The sequence below is a fragment of the Camarhynchus parvulus genome, chromosome 3 (assembly GCF_901933205.1).
Source record: "Camarhynchus parvulus chromosome 3, STF_HiC, whole genome shotgun sequence".
NCBI lineage: Eukaryota > Metazoa > Chordata > Aves > Passeriformes > Thraupidae > Camarhynchus > Camarhynchus parvulus.
Genome location: NC_044573.1, coordinates 53,817,920 through 53,843,133, shown reverse-complemented (window position 1 = coordinate 53,843,133; position 25,214 = coordinate 53,817,920). Strand labels below are relative to the sequence as shown.

Genomic DNA, 25,214 nt, shown 5'->3' with positions numbered 1-25,214 from the left:
TGGCAGAGGTATAAAAAAACAGATATATTATTTATGAAGCTTTTTAAATTTTAATAAAGTTAGTACTGCCTTCTCTTTTTTATTCGAAATTTTGGTACAGGAATGGCTGTCTGGCTCTTTTGCCTATTGAATAAGAGCACTGAAAGATGCTGGAATTAAGTGCTGGGCTTTGTAGAAGTGCCGTGTGCCATTGCTTCCATGGATGTGTGTAGTAACTTGCTGTGTAAGCGACTGCCCATCCTCAGGGGGTGTAAGCTCATGTGCATGATGTCTGGTCTTCGCTTGAGAAGCTTTGAGCTGTGGCTTAGCAGCCTGTAGTGCAGTACAGCTGTGTGCAGTAGAGTTTGCTTTTTATGGGTATTTACAGTAGATTTCACTTTAAGTACTTCTTTAATTATGATTGTAATGATAAAAATATAGTTTGTGATATTGAATGATGAAAATTTGAAATATGCTGATAAATTCCCTGACTTTCAGTAGGGCTTCTCTTGAAGACTACTTTTCTTAACAGAATTAGAGAGAAAAATATAGAGCAGAAATTCCCCGCTTTATTTATAGCATCAACCTGATCTTTTGCATTTTCCCCCAATCCCAACATGTACTTTATATAGCTCATTAGATCTTCAAGCAAGCCTGTGTTTTTTTTTCCCAAAATTTGGAAAGAGGACTTGGTTTATTTAAAATTATATTGGGGAAAATGAGTATTAACAATGCTGTTAACCTTTATGTACACTGGAATATTGCCTTGTATGTAGTGTCTTAGCTCTCCCCATCATTACTTTTTGCTGTACAAATAATTATGCTGTTTTATCAGATAGAGGAAAATACAGGATTGTGAATATAATTAACTGGCTTTAATTGCTCGCCTGGTCCTGATACGTAGATGTGCATTTCTGTAGGAAAGAGATAGTCTTAGAAACCACTTTTAGCACTATTACTTTGATCATATTAAGACTTCTAATGGTATCTGTGTAATAAGCTCTTATGTGCTTCACATGGACATTTGGCTGTCATTTGATCCTTGCATTGCAAGAACATGACCCTAGGAACTGCTTTCATTGAGACAGATTAGGATTTGTAGCAAGTATATATCTCTGTCTACTCACTTTGTCCCTGAGGTGCCATTCAGATTGAGGTCTTCCCTGTAAGGTTTTCCTGTGATTTATATTCAGCATTTAATTAAACATGTATATTTCTATCAAAGGTTTATTGATTGTCCCCCACCTAATTATGAAAATGCCAGCGTGTGTAGGACATGGTTGGATGGAATCATCATACAGGAAACCAATGAAACAACTTCCCCCCACAAATTCACTGTAAATTTTCTCTGGTGTTTTCTTTAGCTTAAATGGGTTGGGAAGATTAATGTTCATTTGTATTTTGTAGTTTCCTGTATCGTTGGCAATGTGTTTGGAGCTGAGCATGTTCAGTCATCTAGAATGCTTGAAGCATGGAGAATAGTCCTGTCCACAGGTTCCTAGAATAAAGTGATAAATCATTAAATGTTCATTGATATTGAAATCAAATGTATGCTACTGTTAACTGCGCTGTCTTGAAAAAGCACTGGCATTTTTTACAGCAACTTGAAAGTATTCTCTTAACTTTGGCCATGCTTTTTCTCCCAGAGGAAAATAAAATTAAGCCCAAAAGATCATACAGGAATCATGCATTAATGCTCTTTCTAACTTAATTATTTAACACTTGTTTTTTCAAAACCTGAGCTAACAGTTTGAAAATGGTTTACCTTACCAGTCAGACTCCTTGTGACTTGTCATTGATTGTGTAACTCTTGCCTCATCCCCTCTTGTTCCCCCCCTCCCCATTCTGTAGAATTTTAGTCTTTGTTCCTTCCTTGTCCTTGTGTGATAATGCCATCTGCATTTAGACAGGAAATGTTTCATCTTTAATTTTCTGAGTAATGTGCTATAGTTCAAGAACGGACAGTACAAAACAAAGCTTTGTATAAATTTTAATGTATATTTGCAGTTTCATTGTTGGTTTGTTTTTTTTTTAATCAGGGTTTAACCTTTCAGTTTATTTTAAGTCACTCCACCTTGATTGAAGCAGCATTCTCCCAGATGTTGTGTTTGTGTTGTGGTGACTGTTTAGGAGAGTGTCTGTGTCAGAGTGACTCTTGGGTGAATACATAGGTCACTGGAGCAGTTCTCTTTTCTGGGCAAATATAAGGAGACAGTTTCTTCTCTCTAGATGGTAGGATAGATGGGAGATAAATTTTGGGTTGATTGAGATCAGCATATTCTCTTTTCTGCTGCAAAATCAGTTACTAAATGAATAGGAAAAATAAATTGATCCATCAACTTGTAAGGTGGTTTTTAAATTAGGTTTTATTATGTATGTACATCATCAACAGGTGATAAACGTTCAGTGTTTGGAGAGAAATTCTCAATGCATATTTTAAAAAGAGACTCCACACACTGTGGTGCTTTCCACAGCAATGCCTCAGATTTCAACAGCAAATGTCTGTACTTACTGGGTTTTCTTATAAGAAATGGTGCAAATACTTTCACTCTGCAAATCTACAACATGAAACTTAGGAAAATAACTAGAAAAAAACAGTTTAAGTTGGTATTCAAATATCTTTTAGTAGTAATCAGACATTTAAGGATACTGATCAGTTTTTGCCTTTGAGCAAATGTTTCATATGGGTTGATGTATATCCAGAAAAGCAGTAAGTGTCTAGTAAATGGAAGATTTTTTTTCATAATCATATGGTAGTTCAGCTCTAAAGTGTTATTTTTTAAGTTTACATATGGGTTTCTGTCTGCTCCCTTTCTTTGTTCTTCCAGGTTGTAAATGTGAACTAGTCTGTTTCAAAACGTCTGAAACTTAAGGTTTTACCTGGCACTTGAAGATTACAGTGTTTCACATTTGACCCTCTGAAATGAATTGTGTTTCTACTGTGAAAAAATGCAGTTGCTTGATGTGATAAGGCTCGAACTTCATTTGAATAAGACCTTTTAAGTAGAGAGCTGCATTTTATACATCATACAGATAGCTGACTGTAATTTATACAGTTATTTAAAAGAGTGGGTGGGTTTCATTATGGTATCAGGGCACAGACTTAGCAAGCTCATGGTGACAGTTTAGGTTCTGAGTCAGTTCCCTCTGAGGTATGCCAGAGCTGCCCTGACAGCCTAAGGACAACCACACTGGGCAGTTTGGAACCACATCCACTCTTGCTTACTCCCTGCTCATCCCATGTGGTGTGCTCCTTGGGTGAGGAGATCCTTCCCAGTTGATCTTCAGTACTGAGGTTGTATTGACATGGCTTTCTAGTAATCCTGTTTGCCAGCTGAAGAACCTTTGTTCTTCACTTGAAAGCTTCTCCACAGTTTTAGTTATCCCTGATGATTTCATGCCAGCCTTGGAGATTGTACAGTTGAGAGTGCCCTGTAGGTTAGTATTGTTGCCTAAATAATGTAGATCCAAATGTCCATTTACTCATTTACTACTGAGATTTTTCTGGTTTACTCTTGAGTTGGTATCTTCCATGCAATCTCTCATGGATCAGCAGATCTCTGCTGATGGCAATAGCTAGCTTCAAAGCCAGTGTCCACTACTTCCTGTGTACTTACTACTTGGTAGTGTCAGCAATGTTCCTCTCCAGCTTTTGACAGTCTGACTTTGCCCTAACCAGAATATAGGTGACAGCAGGCACAAGTGGGTTCTATTGGGACTTCCCTTTACCGTGCACCAATTGACTGTTCATTCAGATGTTTGCTGCCTGTATTTAAGGACCAATTGTTTGGGTTATTTGTCATGCAAGGGCCTGTTTAGGACAGCTTAGTTTCTTGGGAGCCTTTTGTGAGAGATCTTTGGTGTGTTTTGGTGGTCCAGTTGGTTTTATATCAGTGATTTCTCACTGTGCTCCTGGAGTCTTTCAGAGAAGAACAATATACTGAGATGTTACCTTTCCTTACAACAGCTGCACGGAATTCTCTGTGTCCCCACTAATATATTTATTTGAAGTAATTTATGCTATTTTTTAACATTTAACCTATCTGATCCATTGTTTCGTAATTCTCTCCTTGACCCCCTGTCAGAAATTCGTGTTGCTTTTCTTGTCTTTCAGAGCTATAAGTTTGAGGCTGTTTTAAATGAGAATTCATTAATCATAGCTACCAAGTCTTGCATTCTGGAGTTCTGTTCTAATACTTTGTTATTTTTCACATTGTGAGCTTGTTATTTACCTTATTGTAAACACACTTCGGGAGGATTCTGGTGTGGGATCAGTAGTGTATAGATTAAAAAAAAAAAAAAGGGTATGGGGGGGTGTGTGTGTGTCTCTTTTTCTGTAGGGCCTTATCTCCTATGAGTCTTCCTGTAAGTGCTGGTTGTCTGGCACAAGCACTTTAGTAGATTTGCAATTCCTTCCCTCTTCTGAAAAGCACTGATTTTCATGCTTTCTCCTGTTTGTTTCTCAGACTTGATTGCACTATCTTTTGCACATGCAGTGCCAGCCAGAGTTTATGGTCACTGCCTCTCCTCCCCATCCCTTTGATTATTACTACTGATTTTCTCAAGTGTTATAATTTTATTTCAGAGAGTTTCCTTGACTTTACTATTTAACCATGTTGCCCTTTTTTTTCTGGTTTATTTAAAGACTTCTTTTATGTGAAGGCAAGCAATTACGTTCTGCAAATGAGCATGAGTGTCTTAGAAAACTAAGACATTGGTCTTAGAGAGCAAACTGGTTTAGCTAAACATCTGTAGGAGATGGCACAGGAAAAATTAAACTGGGATATAAGCACAGATTTTAAAAATGCATGTCTTTAACTCCTTATTCTTCAAATTCCAAATGTCTTAAGATAATCATCTATGGTGGATGAAAAACTGAAGTTTTCATTACTAGAGAGGCAGCAACCAAGTCTTTTTTCTCTAGTCAGCCTAGAAGTGAGAGAAAGTGGGCTTGGTGGATAGACTGTTTGATGGATAAGGAACTGGCTGGATGTCAGCATCCAGAGAGTTATAGTTAATGGCTACAGTGTCCAAATGGAGACCACTATGAAGTGATGTCCTGCAGGTGTCTGCACTGGGATTGATATTATTTAATATCTTTTTTGATTACTCAGACAATGGGATTGAATGCAACCTCAGCAGTGAGGAGCAGTTGATGCACTTTTCAGAATGCAATGTTTTATAGTTAATTAAAAGCCTCTTGAAGACAATTAAGGAAAAATAGTTTTTGAAGAATTTTTATTTCTTTTCTTGGTTTTTTGCAGGTACTAAGTTTGGGATCTGTATGTTTTTTAAATGGCTGTTAAAATCTGTAACAGATGTAACCATTGTCCAAAAAGTCTCTTTCTACAGAAGTACTGTTTTACTCTTTTTATTGATTCCTTTCCACCACCACGTTTCCCCCTTGAATTATCAAGTCCTTAATGCTAAATTTGCCTGTTTGCTACCTGGAATAAAGTATCGGGGTGTTGGCAACAACCCAGGTTGCCCTGTTGGCTTTTGGCATTTTCCTGATAAGTGGTGCTAAGATACCTGACTGCGCACGGCCAATGTCTCAGAGTCAGTTGTGTGCAACTCTTGCTTGTTTCCCAGCCCTGTGTGGTGGCTTCCTTGATACTTTGAACTGCCCCATTAGGGCCCAGATTATTTCAGAGCTGATGGCCTGGTCAGGTGTGGTCCCTGTGAGTATCTGTATGAGTCAGTGGTTTTCCCTCCTTACAGCTGTGTGTCTTGTAGGTAAAGGAGCTCCTGTGCCAATCCCAATTGGGACTCTTTTTAGATTGACAAGGTTGGCTTCCTGAATCGAGGCTGATTTCACATTTGCTCATGTACTTGTAAATTGCTTTTACTGATTAGTATTTCGGGCTTGAGAATGCTGACCAGGAAAACACCCAAAATGACTCTGCTAAGAAACACTATACAAACAAAAAGTTTCTGGTGCTGGTGTTCCCAGAAGTAGTTTAGTTGTAGTTGCACAACATCCCGCCAAACAGTAGCCAGGATGAGTGATTACATTTTGGTAATTACCTGTGAGCAACTGGAAGCTGAACAGTGAGCTGCAAAACTCACTGTCTCCCACAGCACACTCCTGGAAAAGTTGGCAGCCCACAGCTTGGACAGGAGCACTCTTTGCTGGGTTAGGAAATGGCTGGATGGCTGAGCCCAGAGAGTGATGGTGAATGGTGCTGCATCCAGCTGGTAGCCTGTCACCAGTGGTGTCCCTCAGGGGTCTGTGCTGGGGCCAGTTCTGTTCAGTATTTTTATTGATGACATGGATGAGGGGATTGAGTCTTTCATTAGTGAATTTGCAGATGGCCCTAAGCTGGGAGCGTGTGTTGGAAGGTAGGAGGGCTCTGCAGAGAGATTTGGAATGGTTGGATGGATGGGCAGAGTTTAACAGGATGAAGTTCAATAAGTCCAAGTGCCGAGTCCTGCATTTTGGCCACAATAACCCCCTGCAGCGTTATAGGCTGGGGACGGTGTGGCTGGACAGTGCTCAGGTGGAAAGGGACCTGGGGGTGCTGGTCCACAGCCAGCTGGACATGAGCCAGCAGTGTGCCCTGGGGGCCAAGAAGGCCAGTGGCATCCTGGCCTGTAACAGGAATAGTGTGGCCAGCAGGACCAGGGAGGTCATCCCTGTTGTTGGCACGGGTGAGGCCACACTGTGAGTGCTGTGTCCAATTCTGGGCCCCTCAGTTTAGGAAGGACATTGAGACTTTTCTTGAACATGTCCAGAGGAGGGCAACAAGGCTGGTGAGGGTCTTGGAACACGAGCCCTATGAGGAACAGCTGAGGGAGCTGGGGGTGTTTAGCCTGGAGAAAAGGAGACTTGGGGTGGCCTTATCGCTCTCTGCAACTCCCTGAAAGGTGGTTGTAGTCAGGGGGGTTGGTCTCTTTCACCAGGCAGCAACTGACAGAATTAGAGGACACAGTCTTAAGCTGCACCAAGGGTTGGATATTAGGAAAAAAAATTTTTATAGAAAGAGTGATAAAGTACTGGAATTGTCTGCCCAGGGAGTTGGTGGCATCACCATCCCTCGATGTGTTTGAAAAAAGGCTGGATGTGGTACTTGGTGCCATGGTTTAGTTGAGGTGTTATAGGGCATGAGTTGGACTCAATGATCTCCAAGGTCTCTTCCAACCTTGTGATTCTGTGGAAACAGAAGAAACTGATTAGCGACTTGGGGTTTTGCCTCTCTTCTCTCTTTTCCTTGTGGTGGTGAAGAGCATTCATATATCTACATTTTAGAAATGTATTGCTTTTTGTTGTGTGAGCAGCATGTAAATAATTCAGAATATTTTGCAACAGCAATTAGCATTAGCATTATTGAGAAGTAGTAACAGTTGTTTTAAAAGTGGATGTCTAGCTGTGAAGTGGTTATAATTTCACAGTTTTAATGGAGATCCTTTCAAGCTGAGAAGACAGACACTTATGCTTGGACAAGCCTTTTTTTTCACTTTGTGTTTTGACAGCTACAGGAGGTTTTGGTTAAAACTGGTTTTGACAGGAGAGGATAGAAAAAAAGTATCTCATGTTTACAAGGAGAACAAATCCTTGTCTCTTGGAAACTCAAGTATGATGAAAGAATATCTACTTATTATCTTCAGCAATAAATTATTATAAGTAACTTGGGGAGCATGACCTAAATTTAAGATTGTCTAATCCTTTCCACTGTGTGATCCTGTTGGAGTGTGCTTTATTAAATGTAAGCAATTCTGAACTATGTTTTCTGAGCTCGAAGTTTGCCACAAATTGAGAAAATATTAGGAAGTTAAAGATATTGTAAATATCTGTATGGATATTAAATCTGGTTCATTATATTGCATTTCTCAGGATGTATAGGAGAGGAGAGGGGGTTTTGGCTTTGTTTCTGTTTCAATTACTGTTTTATGGAAGAACTGCAATTCTTCCTGTTTTCTAGGAAGGAAATAAAAATTTTGTTATGGATGATCATTCCTATTATCAGAACTCCATTTTTGAACTAACATGCTTCCAAAAATGTGTTGTAAACAAAATTAAATTATAAGTTAAGAATGTCCTTAAATCAGATTTGGCACTTTGTGTCTGGTCTTTTTATGTCTGAAAGTAGCAAATATCAGCCAGTCCCTTCTCTTATAACACTTAGACCTGAAAGAGAAAATAACAGCATTTTGTTCAAAATCATATATTGTGGATAATCAGAGGTTTTCACAACAAGTAAATAGCTTTGGGGAGGAGTTACTTCTAATTACAACCCATCAGTCATAGCTGTGAATTTAGTTAAAGTTTCACTGTGCAGCAAATTTGTGATGAATACTTGTCATGCTCGATTGTTTCTGCTGGGAGATGTATGTACCAGTCAAACAGAGTTAATACTGCACCCAGGGAGAACATTGTTGCAAAACTACACTACCTGTGCACTCTGTATTTTTGCTGGTTAGATATTAATGAAGTTAAGATGCTCTGCTTGAAATTGAGAACACAGCTGGATTTTTGCTTAAACATTTGTAATACTTTCAGTATATTACTTTCCTGGGTTAATGCAGTGAATGAATGAAGTCTATTCTTTTTACAGTCTGTTTTAAGTGTCAAATTGCTACATGCTCATGCTCACTGGGCTTGATTTTGTTGTTCGTTTGTTTAATGGAAAATGAAAAGACCAGATTCAGCAGGCATATGATGATGAATATACTAAGTTAAGGTTTTGTTATGCTTCCATAAAAGTATTCAAGTGTCAGGACCCAGGACACACCTCTGGCTGTCCAGGACACCGGGACCCCTGCTAGGGGTCTCAGAGACCCTGTCACAGAACCCAAGACACCTGTGGTTTTGATTATGACCCATGGAGCAAATTACCAACCTTATATGAAGATCAGCAAGCCACAACAGTTTAGGTAGAATAATAGTGAAGTTATCATGGGCTGGAAAAGAAGATTTTGGGTTTTTTGGTATGGGGGTTCAGGAGGCAAGATGGAGGAATCTGGGTGTGTCCAGCCTTTCTCCTTCTTCTTCTTGGCCTCCATCTTCTGCTGTGATGTTGGCACTTGGGGATTGGTTTAGAATAGAGGTACACTGTCTAACATGGGTGATAGGTATTGGAAAGTAAAGGTAAATATGATATACGTGATTTGTAGTATAAAAGACGACGCAGCCTTGAGGGCGGGCGGAGAGTGCCTGGAACTGTCTTGCTGAGCTGACCTCGGCAGGGCAGGAGAAAATTTTTTATAGATAAGATAAAATAAACAACCTTGAGACCGAGAAATGAAGAGCCCTGACTCCTTCTTCAAGTGCCGGGCTGGGAAAAGAGACTTTAGAACTTTTCTCGGGGTCACTCTGACCAGCTAGAGATCCCGACATTCAAGTATATCCGTGGTTTTGCCCTGGAAAACTTAGTAAGAGCTACTGTATTTGCATGTTTTAAGTATTTATTTTGTAACTTCACTGAAATGCCTCTAGTATTTAGTGCTGGTAAAGCTAGGTGTATATATTGGGACCATTGCAAAGAAGAACCTGCTCTCCTGTAAGCATTTTGAATCTTACATTATATGTGATTGAGCTTTTATTTTTTTTTCTTAAATGGGAATGTCTTTGCTTGCTTAATACATAAAATTCACTGAAAATTAGAAATTATATTTTCTTGTGAAAAAAATAATGTATTCTGCTTACAATTCTGCAGATTATATTTCTAATAGTGTTTTTTTTTCTTGCAGTTGTACTCGCTAAATGATTATAAGCCACCCATTTCTAAAGCTAAAATGACACAGATCACCAAGGCAGCAATCAAGGCTATAAAGGTATGAAACCAGTTATCTTCTTCTGACCTCTTTTACATTTCTCATGTATGTCAAAATAATTTTGTGAAATAGTCTAAAGAATTTGCTTCAGAACTTTTCACCTCCCTTGTGCTTACAATTTCCAAGTTATGTTCATATGTGGTATCCAGGGAAATACAGCAGAAGGCTAAAAGGGGTGTGTGACTTTCATTTGCTGGTTGTCATATGTGAGAAAGAATTATACCAATTTGTCTCCATCTGAATTCCATCAGATCTGAAAGACAGGGCTTCTTCCTTAGTTTACAAAGGAAACACTGACATACCTGTTAACAGATGAATAAATAGAAAATTACAATTCACACTTCTTCTCCCCTCTCTCCCTCCCTCCCTCCCTCCCAAAATTTATGCATGCCTTTGGATCAATACAACTGTTCATTTTTCTGAATTCCTAGCATACCTTTTCATGGATATTGTTCATAGATTTCAGTTTTCTTGTTGCTTGGATACAAATTGTCTTTAAGTTCAAGTCCTAGTACACTCATTAAAGATTATTCCTGCCACAAAGTAAAACTAATTGCTAAACAACAGCGCAGCAGAAAAAGTCACTGAAAAATGGTGAAGGAAGAATGCCACTAGTGTTAAGCATTAAAACAAATAGAAACTCAGTGAGGGCTGGAGGGGTAGAAAAGAGGACAGACCAAACTTATGCTTTTCCTATCTGCATTCCTTTGCTGACAATGCAGATATGTTTTCAGATAATGAAATCCATATTGGTGTTTTGTGTAATTGGGAAAGAGTAATTTGATGACTGAAGAGTGAAATTCAGTGGCTTTCTTCAGTATGTCTGTAAGTAAAAGCCTGTATGTTGCTATGTAATGGAAATGCTGAAAACTTGTATTGAACTTAAGTAGTAAATCATAATAGATGGTTCTATTAATTAAACAATTAAATTATACCCAAATGTTTTATTATGTACTCAACTTGGAAATCCTACTTCCACTCTTACCATTTCAATGATAATGTTTAATTGTGCAAGTGGTTATTACAATTATTGGCATGATTTAGAGCCATTGTGATTATATGCGAGATTTAAAAAAACAACTCCATGAAAGACAGGCCAACTTTAAAGAAAAAGTATGCAGTTGATGCTATAAATTAATGAAATGCAGAGAAGTTGTATGTTTAGTAACATTAGGTGAACATCTTCAGTCACTTACAGTAAAATAACCATGTGTTGTGGTGGAACAATTAGATTATTCTCCTTGTTCTCAATAAATAAGCATGCTATTCAAAAAATCCAGTGTAAAAAACCTTCAAGAAAAAGAAGAAACACTCTTTTATAGGCTATTAAGTGTTTTAAGGAAGATTGCATGTTCAGCTATAGATATTGGATTGCTATTTAATAATCCAAAGTTTCTGCTTCTGGTTTTGCTATCAATATAGCAACATACTTGAACAAGTATATGCATCTTCATATTTTCTCTATTGAAATACTATTGTATTTTTCAGTTCTACAAGCATGTTGTACAGAGTGTTGAGAAGTTCATTCAAAAGGTAAGTCAGTCAAGTGGGGGTTTAGATTCACATATGGATTAATATTTTTTGCACATATTAGTTTATCTCCATTTTTAGTGGCATTCAGTTTCTGCTAATAATTGGCAGCAGATCATAACCCATGATGCAGAATGACAAATACTTTGTTCTTATTTTGTTCTTTGATCTGAATCACTGTGGATACTGTTTTAGGACTGCTTCTGTGTGTATTTATTTAATGTTAAAAGAGACTGTCAGTGAACAGCTAACAGCAAAACAATTGACAGTTGTTTGGGTAGTGACAGTTGCTTTTGCTTTTCTGCCAGGTTTTCCCATTGATTTTAAAGCTGAAGGGAAGATGACCTTCAGCCTCATCTTTTTTGTAGCAGGAGATGTAGCATTTCTGTTGGTGGTTCTTGCAAGTAAATTAAAACAAAAAAAATTATATGGCTAGATTAGAATTACTTTTTGGGAAGATGGTAGTATTAATTTAAAGATTCTTTCTAGAAAAGAAATTTATAGCACTTTATTTTCTTGCAACAGTTAATTATTCTTGGGTAAAACTGCATTTTACTTGCATTTTACTGCATTGGAAATGCATAGATTCAAATTTGTGAGTCTTCCTTGCTTATCTGTGTTGTACCTGATTGTTCAGTTGGTCATTTTGGTACTGAATTTCTTCTCTCTTTGTAAACAGCAGTAAATTATTATCAAATTGAAATTTGGTTTTGACAAACAAGCTAGAGAAGTTAGTCTGTTAATGTTGCAATGTTGGATGCAATTTTTCTTCTGTTACTCTTTTTACAAAGCAGTCTGAATTGTTCTGTATTAGTAACCCGTCTTCCTCATTAACTTTTATTCCTTGTTGCCCAGTGTACTCTGTGTTGCCTTTTGACAGCGACTGGGCAGTGTAAACAGGTTTCAGCTTCAGCCTGGTGTTTTTATCTGTCTCAGAACTATTTATCAAGTAAATATTTAGATACTGGTACATCAGTCCTATGTGAAAAAAGTGTCACATATGTGTTTCAAAGCAATAGTAAAGACCGGTAGTATACTTTATCAACATTGCTAGTTTTTTATCAAGTAGTTGTCTTTTGTGTCCTTGACTCTGACTTCTTCCATCTCTGAGACGGGGATCACTATCCTCTGATCCCTGTTCAATGCTGCAGGTGAACACAGGAGAAGAGCAGGAATCCATCTTATTCATCTCTGACCAGTAACACTTTGCAGTTCCATGTCCTGAAATTAGCTCAGAATTGTCTGAATTCCAACAGTGCTTTTTAGTTACAGTGGATGTGATTGGCAATTCAGTATTCATAGGCACAAGGAGTTTTACACTCTGCATGAATGAATGGCAATTTGTCAGGATTGGGACTGGTTGTTCATGACCCTTCCACAAGCTACTTTGAGTTATCTTTGCATGCCTTCAGTGTCCAGTACTGCTCAATGAGGAAGTTCTGCACTGTTCATTGCTGCTTAGAGAAGGCAGATGTATGTTTTTATTGATAACCTTGTTAATGATCACCTTGGATTAGATGATTCTCCTTGGTGGTCTTGCTGAGGGGTTTTTAATTATTTCATGAACAATTTAGTGAAATGTGCAACTTATTAATAACTTTAAATAATAACTTTTTGCTTTACTAGAATGAGAGATGAGCAGATGAAAGCTAGGTATTTGATATTAAAGGGCTTAAATTGTATGTTTGGAGACTAATTGGATGTTTTCTGCAAGCAGTCACTTCAAGTTAAAGCTCAAGGTGACTAAATCTTCCATTAAAGTCTGCTGTAGACTTGACCACAATGATGTCAGTGCCATCTCAGATAGTTTGCCCCTCATCCTTCACAGCTCCAATATTTTCTTTTGTAATTTCATGACGTTACTGAAACTTCAGATAAAATAGTTGCTCGTGGCATTCGTAATTTTGTGCCACTTAACTCACTGGTCTATTGTTGTTGTGGTCAACTGCTTTATTCTTTGGCAAAAGATCACTTCAGGTGTCAAATGATCACATTTCGTATATGTGAGGTTATTCCATTGGAGAGCCAGATTTAATTTCTTTGAGTAATCAAATTACATTATTGATTATTCACCCAGAAAATAAGTAAATATTTGTGTGTAAAGGCTGTTCTATCTGAGATTAGGGATATGCAGGTTCAGTGCCCCAGTTTTAATTTTTATTTAATTTTTTACTTGTATTTTATTGCCTTTTCCATATAATCTATATTATTACATTATTATCATACTTTGCTTTCTTTATGTGCCATGTTTTAAAATACTTCAGCTAATACATGTCCTGAGTTTTCTTTTTGAATTTCTGTGAGCTTTATTAATTGGAATATTGTGAAAAGTTATATACCTGTTATATATCTGTTCTATATGCAGAATACTCTTGTTCAATAATTTAAATAAAATTTCAGAGGCTACAATACATTGAAGTGATTTTCTGAAGAGAGTGTATTATATCCAATTTAAGCTTAATGATGCATATATATTCCTAAAAGGATGTCACACACATTCTAAAAATAAAGAATGCCTTACTTAAATACATTGAACCATGTTTAGAACCTAAAGAAAGGTGGCTTTCTAAAGGTTGCAAGTGTTAGCAAATCAACACTTTTCAAAACAGAACATTTGTATCTAGGGCATAGTAAAATTAATATTCTGAAGTGCTTGTTTAGCACTTTATTAAACATTATTAACTTAGTGTGTTGCATAATATGTCTTCAGGACCAGAGAGGAAAAGGGTGTCCTTTCCCCTGTTTTCCATAATACCTTATGTGATATACACCCAATATTTATTAAATGAATCCATAACATAATATATTCTGATGATGACTTCATTATACTTTTGGACCATGATTTGTTCTGTCTTAAAACTGATTGCAGTAATGTGGTGCAATTACTTTGCAGTTAAAAGACAAAAATTTTACCATTAGTTGTTAAGAAAGTAAAATTACGTAATTAATTAGTATTTTAATTAGCAGACATGCCTTATAAATATATCATGCTGTTTGTAAATTATGCAAGTTTTTCAGAGTTGTAAAATAAATATTGTTATATTCTCAACCAAACAGATGTCCCCATAAATATGTTTTTCTGCTGCAAGGGAGGATACACCACACCCTAATTACAACAGTGTAAAATAAAGTAAATAAATTTTAACTTTAATGCTTACTTTGATCATAAAGATCATAATTTGGTCATGCTTTATGCAGTACTTTTAAAATAGAGTGTACATTTTAAAAGGATATGTGGTTTGTGGGCTAATTTTTTAATAGATAGATTTTTAAAAGTTAATTCTTTAGCAGTAAGAAATTGATTTCATACCATTTACATATCTTCAGAATGCATTTAGATGTGATAACTTAAACATTAGAGATTGGGTGTTACTTGAGAAAGCTTCATTTTCCAGGACAATTTATGAAATAAAGAACATTTCAGTATACTTGGACCCACTTAAAAATTAGAGAGGATTGTTTGTATTTACTCTGCTGTTAATGGTTTTGGTTATTTTTCACATATGCTCTTTTTAAATTATTCTTCTTTATAGTGCAAACCAGAGTACAAGGTGCCTGGTCTGTATGTCATTGACTCCATTGTGAGACAGTCCCGGCATCAATTTGGACAAGAAAAGGATGTATTTGCACCAAGATTCAGCAATAACATCATCAGCACTTTCCAGAACTTGTACCGTTGCCCTGGTGATGACAAGGTAAACCACTTAGAGATCTTTCTAGTTAGAACAGTATTTAGCATATCATCTATAAAGAATAAAGATTTTCATCTCACTTTCTACTTGCTGGAGGGGATCTACTTATAAACTTGCCCTGTATATGTATTTCTTAATGATGCTTGTCTTATTGTAGGGATTGGAAAGATGCATCCAATGAGATTAATTAGAGTTTTGAAAAGGTTGTCTTTCTCTTGATTCTGTGATTATCCAGCAACTAAATAAGGTTTAACTTGTATAGTTTGACTCACTAGTTCAGCTGTACCCTTGGATCCCAGTAGTTGAGATAGCCACCAAATTCTGTTTCTAAAAGATTGGCTGGAAATAGCAGAGTGCAGGCAGTTTAACTTCCTTCATGTTTGTCCCTTAGTTGTAAAATAGTGTTTCTTCTTATTGAATAACTGCAGAAAGGTGGAGGATTCTAAGGGTTTTATCTTCACAGAAATTTGTGTAATAGAGTCATTAGGTAAAGCAGTAAGTGAGGCTGGATGCTACAGGAAGAGTTGTATTTAGAATAGTTACATGCATTCCTAGAGCTGTATTTTTCAACCAGACATATGAAAACCCAAGGTTTCCATGGAAGGTGATTAAGGCACGTTTAACCATTGTGTTATCTTAGGATTCCTGCCTTTTCAAGTAGTTAAGACTGCTGCAGAAAAATGTGTCAGGACCTAGAAATTTTGCTTGTTTGCATAAACTTGGCTAAGGATGTCTGTCTTCTCTCCTGCAACTGACTTCTGAGGTGTTGCTGAACAGGTTATTTAAGTTAAATGACATTTTTCCAACCTGGTTTTAGGTTATCTGTGTGATTAACTTGTGCTGCTTCAATTCTACAGTGTTTTGCTGTGTTTTTTTTTAATAAATAGGCACAATTTTTTAACTTATATTTTTTAGTGTGTTTTGTAAATCATTTAACTTGCTGCTTTGAGAAATATACTAATACAGAAAGACTCTGATGTATTGAAGAAGGAGAGGTTGGAACAAGGATGGATGCAAGTACTCAGTTTGTGTCTAGTTTAAAAAATACATAATAAATTTATTGGCTAAGAAATTGCACTATTTGCCTGTGATATTTCAATGCATGGCAATTAATGTATTGCATTAGAGGTGTTTGATGTGAAGAGAGATAGTAAAACCTAGTCTATTTAGGGTCCACAAAATTCCTGTCAGGTTCATTTCTAGGATATTTTTCACCTCAGCATGAAAATGCACTTTTCAATCCAAAGTCCTGCTGCTGTGCTGCATATGGATTCATTATTATAGGAGGGTCTTTATGCTGTGAAAGTAGTTATCCTATACATTGCCTAGCAAAAAACTGAGCTGTCAGACACCATGATATGTACCAAGGTTTGTAACATTTTGATGTTTAATCTGATTGAAAGGCATGATGGAGAAACACAGCAGTTATCTTTATATGAGCAAATGTAGAATTTGTTTTTAAATCAAACAGAAATGCAGTAACATTTCATTTAAAGTAACAACAAAACCATCCCACTGATTCCTTTGTCCGGCCCAGAGAACGTGCAAGGTGTGGATAGATATGGAGCCACAGAAACAGTTTTATATTCCTGTTCTGGAGAGATGAGGGAAGTTAGAGCTGCTGATGGACTTGACAAGGACTGCTTATAATACAGACTTTAAAGAAGAAGCGCTGAGATACCAAAATGCTGAGTGGAAGCCACCAGAGATTTCTTTAAGGGAACTCTAAAAATTGCATTTTCCATGCAGTGAAAATTCAGCACTTCTTTTTTATAGTTAAGGATCCTCTTGTAGTTCTGGACAAACAGACTTCTTTTTCTTTGTTTTGAACACTGTGGCTAAGTGCTCTATGCTCTTGTTTTATAGAACTCAAGTAATTAGACCTTTGTGGCAGCAAACACCAGATCCTATGAAGAATTTCCTGCTCTTTGTAATGCAACTGATTTTTTTTTTCCTAAAATAAAGCAAAATCTTTACTTTTGGTGGAAGTTGAGCTTGTTGAAAAAAGACTGGAAGCATATAAAAATGATGATCTGTTTGTAATAGAATGCTTCTGTTGTAATAGAAAAAATGTAATAGAAATGTAAGCTGAACAATGAGTTACAGCTAATGGAATTGTGTGAAGTCTGAATTTTTTCCTTCCCCATGATCCACCTTTTTTAATATTGCTATGTATTTTCAATAGGCAGATAATTGTCTTCCAGTTTAAACTTTTAAATTCCTCACTTCATCAAGAGAGCTTATAAAATATGAAGCTGCTTTTCTAATAAAAATATTTAGCAGTCTTAATAGTATATGCCCATTGTTCAGTGCACTTAAATGATTTTGGTTCACAGGCAGAACCGAATTGCATTTATAAATGTTAACTATAAAAAATTAGCAGACTAATAATTCATTATTTTAATTATTGGTAATGCTTTAAGATGCTCCCTTAAAATAATTTTCCTTCCATGTCATCTTCTAAAACTAAAGGCACATTTTTGGTTGAGAGAACATTGTCGCCTGTGTGTAGTAGGTCTTTGCTGTTGCCTAGGATCAGTCTCAGGTTTGTAGTTAAGACATCTTTGGTGTGACCCGGTATAGCTGTCCTTACTGTTTCCAAACCTAAAGGTTCTTTAGTTTAGACAGATTAAAATTGCTAGCTAAGAATTCCATAATCAATAACAAGAAAAATAAGCATGACTCAGATCTTTTGCTGTCTTTTCTTCATTTTAGAGTAAAATTGTTAGAGTGCTAAATTTATGGCAGAAGAATAATGTGTTCAAGAGTGAAATTATTCAGCCTCTCTTGGATATGGCAGCAGGAATTCCTCCTCCCGTTGTGACCCCTGTCTTGCCCAGCACTACAGCTGCTATGAGCAACAATACGCCAGGTAAACAAAACCAGATGGAAGTCGTAGTTTGAATCAAAACACTTCTGTCAGCTTTGGTATGTTGCCTGTTAACATGCTGAAATATCTCACTCAGATGAATGCTAGAAAGAAGTATATTACAAACACCATCAAGATCAGGGAAACAGGAAAACATTATTATAAAAGTGGGCTTGATCGTTTTGTGCTCTGAGCATCTGCCTTGCTTATGTAGGTAGGTAGCAGGAAAATGGATTTTTAACTTTTCACTTCATCAAAATTTATTCTTTGGAGGTTGGGATATATGGTTAATTGGCCAAATAGGCATGGCCTTTGGCATCTGCCTTTGTAACTTACCTTTTGCTAATCCCATGCTGAAAAGGAATGAGATGGAAATTCACCTTAGCTTTCATTGGCAAAGCAAATATGTGAGATTTTCAGATCTTGGAGTGCCTTTTCTGCATCTTCCAGCTCAGTATTTTTTATTTTTATATAGTATGACTACATTAAATTGTTGGAATCATAACTTTTAAATTCTGATGCAGATTGACTTTCAAAACAGTAATCTAGTCATATTTAGCATTCATTGGTGTATACCTCTACTTCTTTTGTGGGTATGGAGGATTCTTCTGGATTATGGCATGAAACTAATTATCAGAGTGCTGATTTAGTCTTAGTGTTTCTCTTTAGAAAAAACAATAAAACAAGCAATCCTTATGAATGCAGCTGATGCAGGTTGAAATTTTTTGTAGAATCTTTAGTACTCTACCTGGGGATAAAGTGCAAGTCCAGTGAGATTTGGACTAGCTGACAAGTAGATTGCTAGCAATTATCTTTTGGTATATGTAGTTTCCACTGAATGTTTTGGAATACTGTGTGAAACTTATTTATTTTGTCTTCATCAGTGTTTTTATTAGTAGTCCCACTAGTGCCAGCTAACACTAAGTAATTCTGCTACTTGAGGAATGTTGGTGTAAGTCTGTATGATTTTTCTGTATGCTCTTGTGTATGTCAGAAAAATAATTTCAATTTATGTGCTTTCTCGGTGTTTAATAACAGCAGGCTTTTGTCTTCTCTAACACTATTTTTATTTTCTGTGTGAAATATTTTAGCATATTGATTTTTCTCTTTTTTAGGTACACCTGTGACTCCAGTTACCCCAGCCAATGTGGCACAGAGTTTGCCTGATCCTTGGGTATCTCAGATTGCTAACACAGACACCCTTGCTGCTGTTGCACAGATTTTACAGAGTCCTCAAGGCCAACAGGTAATTTTGTGGACAGTTACACTGTAGACACTGTAGACTGTCTGATACTTTGTGACTTAAAGGTACAGGTAAGGAATGCTTTCATGTGTATCTCTTATATGTCTTTATATCTGGTGTCCATGTTAACTTTCCTGTGAGGTTGTTCATCACAAGTAAGTTCCAGGTCAGTTAAAACTCCGTGTTACCTTTTGCAGCCAGCCCTGTTTAAAGCCAGCGCCTTTAAAGATGTAAAGAGTCTCAGAAGGTGATTTCAGATAAGATGGTCTGTAATACATGCTTGTCTATATAGATGACAAGTACAGATCTATTGCAGGTGTCTAAATCAAGAGCAACAATAAGATTTCGTGAATATAGATATGAAATAGAATGCCAGTTAAAGTATATGTCTCTGTTGGATGCCTGAAGAAGAGCTAAACATTGTACAAAATTACAGAATGGGAGCAAACTTCTTCAGGAAGTGTACTGTGTATTGATTTCTTTTTTTATCTTTCCATCAGCTAAACATAGGTTTTATTTTGCAGCATTCAAAAATAAGATTTTGGGAGTTACTATGTTCTTCAATCTTTAAATGCTAAACTCCAAAAATGTCTTGATTTCCAACATCACAAGAACTGCTTGCCCTCATAACCTGTGGTTACATAAGTTAAGCACACACAATTGGCTTTCTGTAAAAATGTAGATAATTTTTCAGGCTCTGCTAGAGCTGTGGCACCTGCATAACTTTGGCATTGTGAGTTTTATTTGGACTGAGGTTGTTTTACCTGCTGGCATACTAAACAAAAATCTCACGCATATGAATAAGAAGCAGTGGCCAGTGAAGCTCTGGTGCTGGCAATAACAACTTTACTTAGTGATAATGTTTTACAGTATTTAGCTAGCTAGAGTTGTCTGTAATTGTTCTGAAGTCAAGTGAAGGGAATATTTTTATCTGTTTACACTGGAAGAAATGAAGTCACCGAAAAGCAAAGCAAAATGAGTTTCTGGGATACTTTGAGAAATATGAAGGAAAAACAGTGGACTAGCTCTTAAAACAGGAAAGGATATGAAATGAGAATGGTAAATACGTGGAAAGTCAGTGAGGTAATTTTAAAGATTTTTGTTTAGAGAATATAAAAAAAGAAAAGCAAGAGAAAAAAATGAAGATGAGAAGGGAATTAAAATTTTAAAGACAGCAGATCACAAAGAAATAACATTTGGATATTTAGCTCAAAATAGTCTTAAGCAGAAGGGAAGAGACAGACTGGGTACACAATAAATATGTACATGCAGATGTCTAGGATTGGTAGAGGAACTATGATATTTGCTTACATCCTGTCCATCTCTTTTCTTCTTGTTCTTCAAACCAGTCCTTCTGCCACAGCTTCTCCCCAGCTCCAAAGACCTTGATTTAATCCTACAGTTGTGTTTTATCAGTAAGAATATGTGCAGGTAAATTGAGAGTCTAGGCTTAAGAGGGGGCTGACTAAGAAAGATGTGACCAGCAAGAAAGTGAAAACAGCGAGAATGGTGCCCACCCAGAATTTTTCCACTCAAGGGCCTCCATCTCTGCCTCTTCAGTTTGATTCCTTCCTACTGAGAACAATGCTCAGGCTAGACCAGCTGTATCAAATAAAAGGGGGTGAGGGGAGAACTCTTCAGCTTTGCCTATTGCAGTAATCAGGGAAAGCTCCTGCTGAGGTAGAACAACAGTTGAAGCCTTTTCAGAGGCTCTGCTGTATAAGAAATCTGTATAACTGTTTTTAAAAGAATAGGGAAAATGGTTTCACATTGTCAGAAAGTTACTCTAAAACTATCTTGAAAAAGGGTCACACATTTTTGATGGATTGTGGAAAAGAAATTCACTTTATGAAGTTTCTAGTGAGGCTAGTAAGAAGGGAGGGATTGAACCCTTTAAGAGTTTAGTGGGGAAACTTATAAGTGGTTGGAATATTGAAGGTAAGGGTAATCAGGGACTTATGTCAGCAAGTTTGAACTACCTGAATTTGCTCAACCTTTTTTCTACAAATTTCTAAAAATAAGACTAGAGATTTATCTCGAGGAATGTCAAAGAACTGCTTCCTCTAATTCCACAGTGGTTTAGGAGAGCTTCTTTCAATAGGGCTAATATGTTTTCTTAAGGCAAATTGCACAGTTTTCTGGGAGCATTCCTGTCCAACAGATAAATTGATCTCCCTATGAAAAAGCCTTTTATTTCTTCATTAGGACAGCTTCTCTAAAAGATTATATACAGATAAGAATTTGAAGTGAGGACATCAAGATACACCAAGTGATTGGTTTGTACATTTGCTTTTGATGTTTTGTAACATGGTAGGAGAATTGCATTCTGTCAACCCACACCTGAGTCTCACCATGAGATTTCACTTGTGACTTCTGCAGAGACACGGGTGCAAGCTCTCCCTATGAAGAGGTTGCACTGGCATAAAGTGGAGCTTGCCACAGTGCAGTTCTTTTCTCTGTACAAATGCTGTTACAGGACACAGATTATCCTAATTTAGGTGGGCCCTTAGGAAGCTGGAATAGGCTAACAGATTTTTTTCAGGTCAAAAGGAATCAAACTGGAGAAGCAGAAGAGGGGGAACACTATAAAGCAGGAAATCCTGAGTGGTGACTGGCATCATCATGAAACCTGTCAGAGCAAGTTAGGAAGAAGAAGCATCTGCCTATCTTATCAGCCCCAGAAAACAAATTAGCCAGTAAGTGGGAACAAAATTTGCTGTAAATAAAAACAAATTAAAGACAAAACAATAGCCATAGGTTAGATGATACTTCATTCCTGGGAGTTCTTTTACTAAGTGGAAGCGGAAAAGTCTATTTTGTACTTTGTTTTTTTGCTTTAAAAAATCTTGTTCAACGTATTTGTTATCTTTTCTCTTTTAGCTTCAGCAGTTGATACAGACACTGCAGATACAGCAGCAGAAACCTCAGCCTTCGCTACTTCAAGCTCTGGACGCTGGTCTCGTTGTCCAGTTACAGGCCCTCACAGCACAACTCACTGCTGCAGCTGCTGCTGCTAACACACTTAATCCACTGGAACAGAGTGTCTCTTTTAATAAGGTAGAAGTAAAATAGTAGAAATTTGAAGAAGTTTTTTTTTTTAAATATGGGAGAAATTCTTTTGGATTTTATTGTTTGACTTTGGACATTTTAAAAATACATTAATATACTATAAAGTGATACAGCTTAAAAATAAAAAGCAATGTCTAGACAGTAGTGTAAATAGAAATATGAGTTTTATATGAGTTTAGGGCTAAATAGCCCATTGTATAATATCTAGTGTTGGAAAAGACCCACAAAGGTTATTGAATATGGTAATGGATTTGATTTATGATTTAGCAAAGTTAAGCCATATGTTTCTGCACCCTTTGTAACACAGCAATGAGAATTGTTTCTTACAAGGTAATAAATGGAAAATATACAGGAATTAATATACACTGTTGTCTCAGAAGAGTAAAAAGTTGGATTTGTAATTTTCTTGCATTGTAAAGTACGTGCCAAAAAAATATCTTAGCCACAAAGTGATGTAAGTGAATAAATAAACCTGTAGGTAAAGAAGCTATCATTGCAAATAGCCCAAAACCAACTAACCAAAAAACCAACCAACAACCACCCGCCCCCTCCCCCCCCGAAAAAAGAGCCAAAAACCCCCAAACCAAACTAGAAATAAAATCAGAATGCAGGAATTTAAGAATACTAATATTATTGCATGCCAGGTAGCAACAACCATGCAGGCAATTGCAGTCATAGTATAATACCTATAATAGAGAAAAGGAAGAACTTCTGTTCGAAGAATTATAACTAACTAACTAAAGAAAGAAAGAAATAAGCATTGTTCTATTGTCTTTGAAAGAAATAGTTTGTGTGTACATAATCTCTGCAGGATTGTCCTGGAGTGAATAAGTAGTAAGAATAAGGAAGCTGAAGAAACAAAAAACCCTTTCTTATTCTTCACTCAGATAATCTCTTTTTATTGAAAGTAATGTAAATAAGTCAGGAAAAGAATGGCCTGTACTCTGCTATACCACAGCTGTAACCATCAATTTGAGAAGGACATAATCCCAGGGAATGAATGCATCAGTTAATAGGGACTGCTGTATTATTTACATACAGAAAGTATTTTATAGTATGGCATTGTTCTGCAGACTTGAATTCCAGCATTTCCATGGATTGATTTATTTGTACATGTCGGTGTCTTAATTTTAGACAACTTAAATTAAAGCAAATTGAAGGAATTCACATCCTGATGAGATGTTTGCCTACAGACACAAAAGAAAGGGCAGCTTTTATGACCCCCCCCCCAAACATTTATTAGTATTGTGATCCAAAGGAAACTGTGAAGCATAGTTTTTGTTCCATGACATCATGTTTGTGAATTGGATAACAAGTAATAAATAGTGCAAGAAAATAATTTTGATGAATGCATTAGTATCCATCTTTTTTAAAAAAACCTATTTGGCAGTTCTTCCAATTCTTTGTTTTCAATCTCTTCCATCTGTAGTATCTTGTGTTACTTAATAGTGCAAATTGTGTTACTTAATAGTACAAATAGTGCAATAGTGTGAAAAATTCTTTCGGCAACATCGAATGTGCATGTTTTCTGATCTTGCTATAGAACCAAATACTTGTATTACAGTAAAAAAAATTGATCAATATTGCCTATGGATTTACCCTACTCCTTTTCTTTTAATTTCCAAAGAGAATATGCTGATTCTTATTTAAAAAGTAGTTTCATTTCTAATAAAAACCTTTTTTCATGTCTTTATTCCTTTCTGTTGCTTTTTATGAACACGTTTTCTTCCTATATAATTAAAGTAACATATCTATCATAAGGGAAGTTTCTGCACCTTTTATATGCATGTGTGTGTAACATTAAACTTGGTATCCTAGTATTTAATTTGGTTTAATTTCTATTACTTCACGGTAGGGAGTATTCTTCTACAAACTGTGTAAAAATCAAGATATTTCAGTTCAGATTTTTTGCTTCAGTATGTACAATGTTACTTAAACCAAATGTAAACAAAAATCATACTGCACATTTACCTGTCTTGGCTGGAAGTTCTCTTGTTTTCTTGGCCTTGGTTAATCTAAATGTTTGTTTTGTTTGTTGTGAACTGGTGACTAGTTTCTATTTATTTATTTTCTCAGCCATATAAACAGTACATATTCTGTTATTTTCCCTCCTGCTTTGTCATGATGGAAAATACATGATGATTAATAGTATTTTAAGTTTGAGGTTGCTTTTCTGAAATGCACAACTTTTTTCAGAGCAGCAACATTTTATAAGTGCCTCACTGGAAAATATTCTATACAACAAACAAAATACAAACAAAAAAGATATATAGGGTGAAAGTTGTTCTGGGTTTCAACATTCCATCTCACATAAGCTTGACGGTCTGTGTTTCTACGGTGTTTTCTCAGAGACATATTCAGTCTGGCTTTCTCATTATATTGGGAAAAGTGGTTCTAAAAATTCTTGATTGATCCATCCTCTAGTTAGCTTATGCTTTGTTCTTCTTGCTGGACTCCAGTAATTGACAGTAAATAGAGCATCCTGAGAAAGAATATGGGGTACTGAATAATCGTGGCTTTTTGCTGAAGATGTTTTTGCCTTAGTATTTCAAAATTGCTGCCATACATTCTCATCCTCTTGGTTTTTTTCTTCTGAGACTAAGGTTTGAGAGGAAGTTATGGTGGTTGGTAGTATAGCATTAGCTCTGCTTTTCAGAAAACTTCCAAGGTGTGTAAAGATGCATGGACATGGCTTTAATAGCATGATGGTTCTTTCATTAAACAGTGAAAAAATGCAATCTCACTGATAAATAGCATCTGTTGTATTTCTTTATGCTTGTTCCTTAGTTTTTTCTCTTCAAGAAAGTAAGGTACTGTTAAAATACTTCTGAACTTTTAAAAAGTAATAGACAAACTTTTTTACTTAAACAGAACTCCAGTGTCGACATCTTCACAGATAACACAGGAAGTTCATCCAAATTTTTCTCCTTGTCAGATACCTTTCTTTTTATCCATTAGAAGGATTATTCCTCTTACATGATAACTGCTTGCTTTGATTTTTTTTTGCAGACTATGTCAGAAGTTGTTTTCAAGGAGCAGTATATTTGAAGGAATTCAG

General features: G+C 36.4%; 1 protein-coding gene across 2 annotated transcripts in view; it reads left to right on the top strand.

Annotated features, from left to right (window-relative positions):
• SCAF8 (SR-related CTD associated factor 8) overlaps positions 1–25,214 on the top strand; it is a 152,772-nt gene that overhangs the window by 11,467 nt on the left and 116,091 nt on the right. For both annotated transcript variants that reach the window (XM_030944258.1, XM_030944259.1), the window contains exons 2-7: positions 9,670–9,753; positions 11,242–11,286; positions 14,817–14,978; positions 17,691–17,847; positions 18,960–19,090; positions 21,968–22,144. In XM_030944258.1, coding sequence (XP_030800118.1) covers positions 9,670–9,753; positions 11,242–11,286; positions 14,817–14,978; positions 17,691–17,847; positions 18,960–19,090; positions 21,968–22,144 — 756 coding nt within the window. The remainder of the gene's footprint in view (positions 1–9,669; positions 9,754–11,241; positions 11,287–14,816; positions 14,979–17,690; positions 17,848–18,959; positions 19,091–21,967; positions 22,145–25,214) is intronic.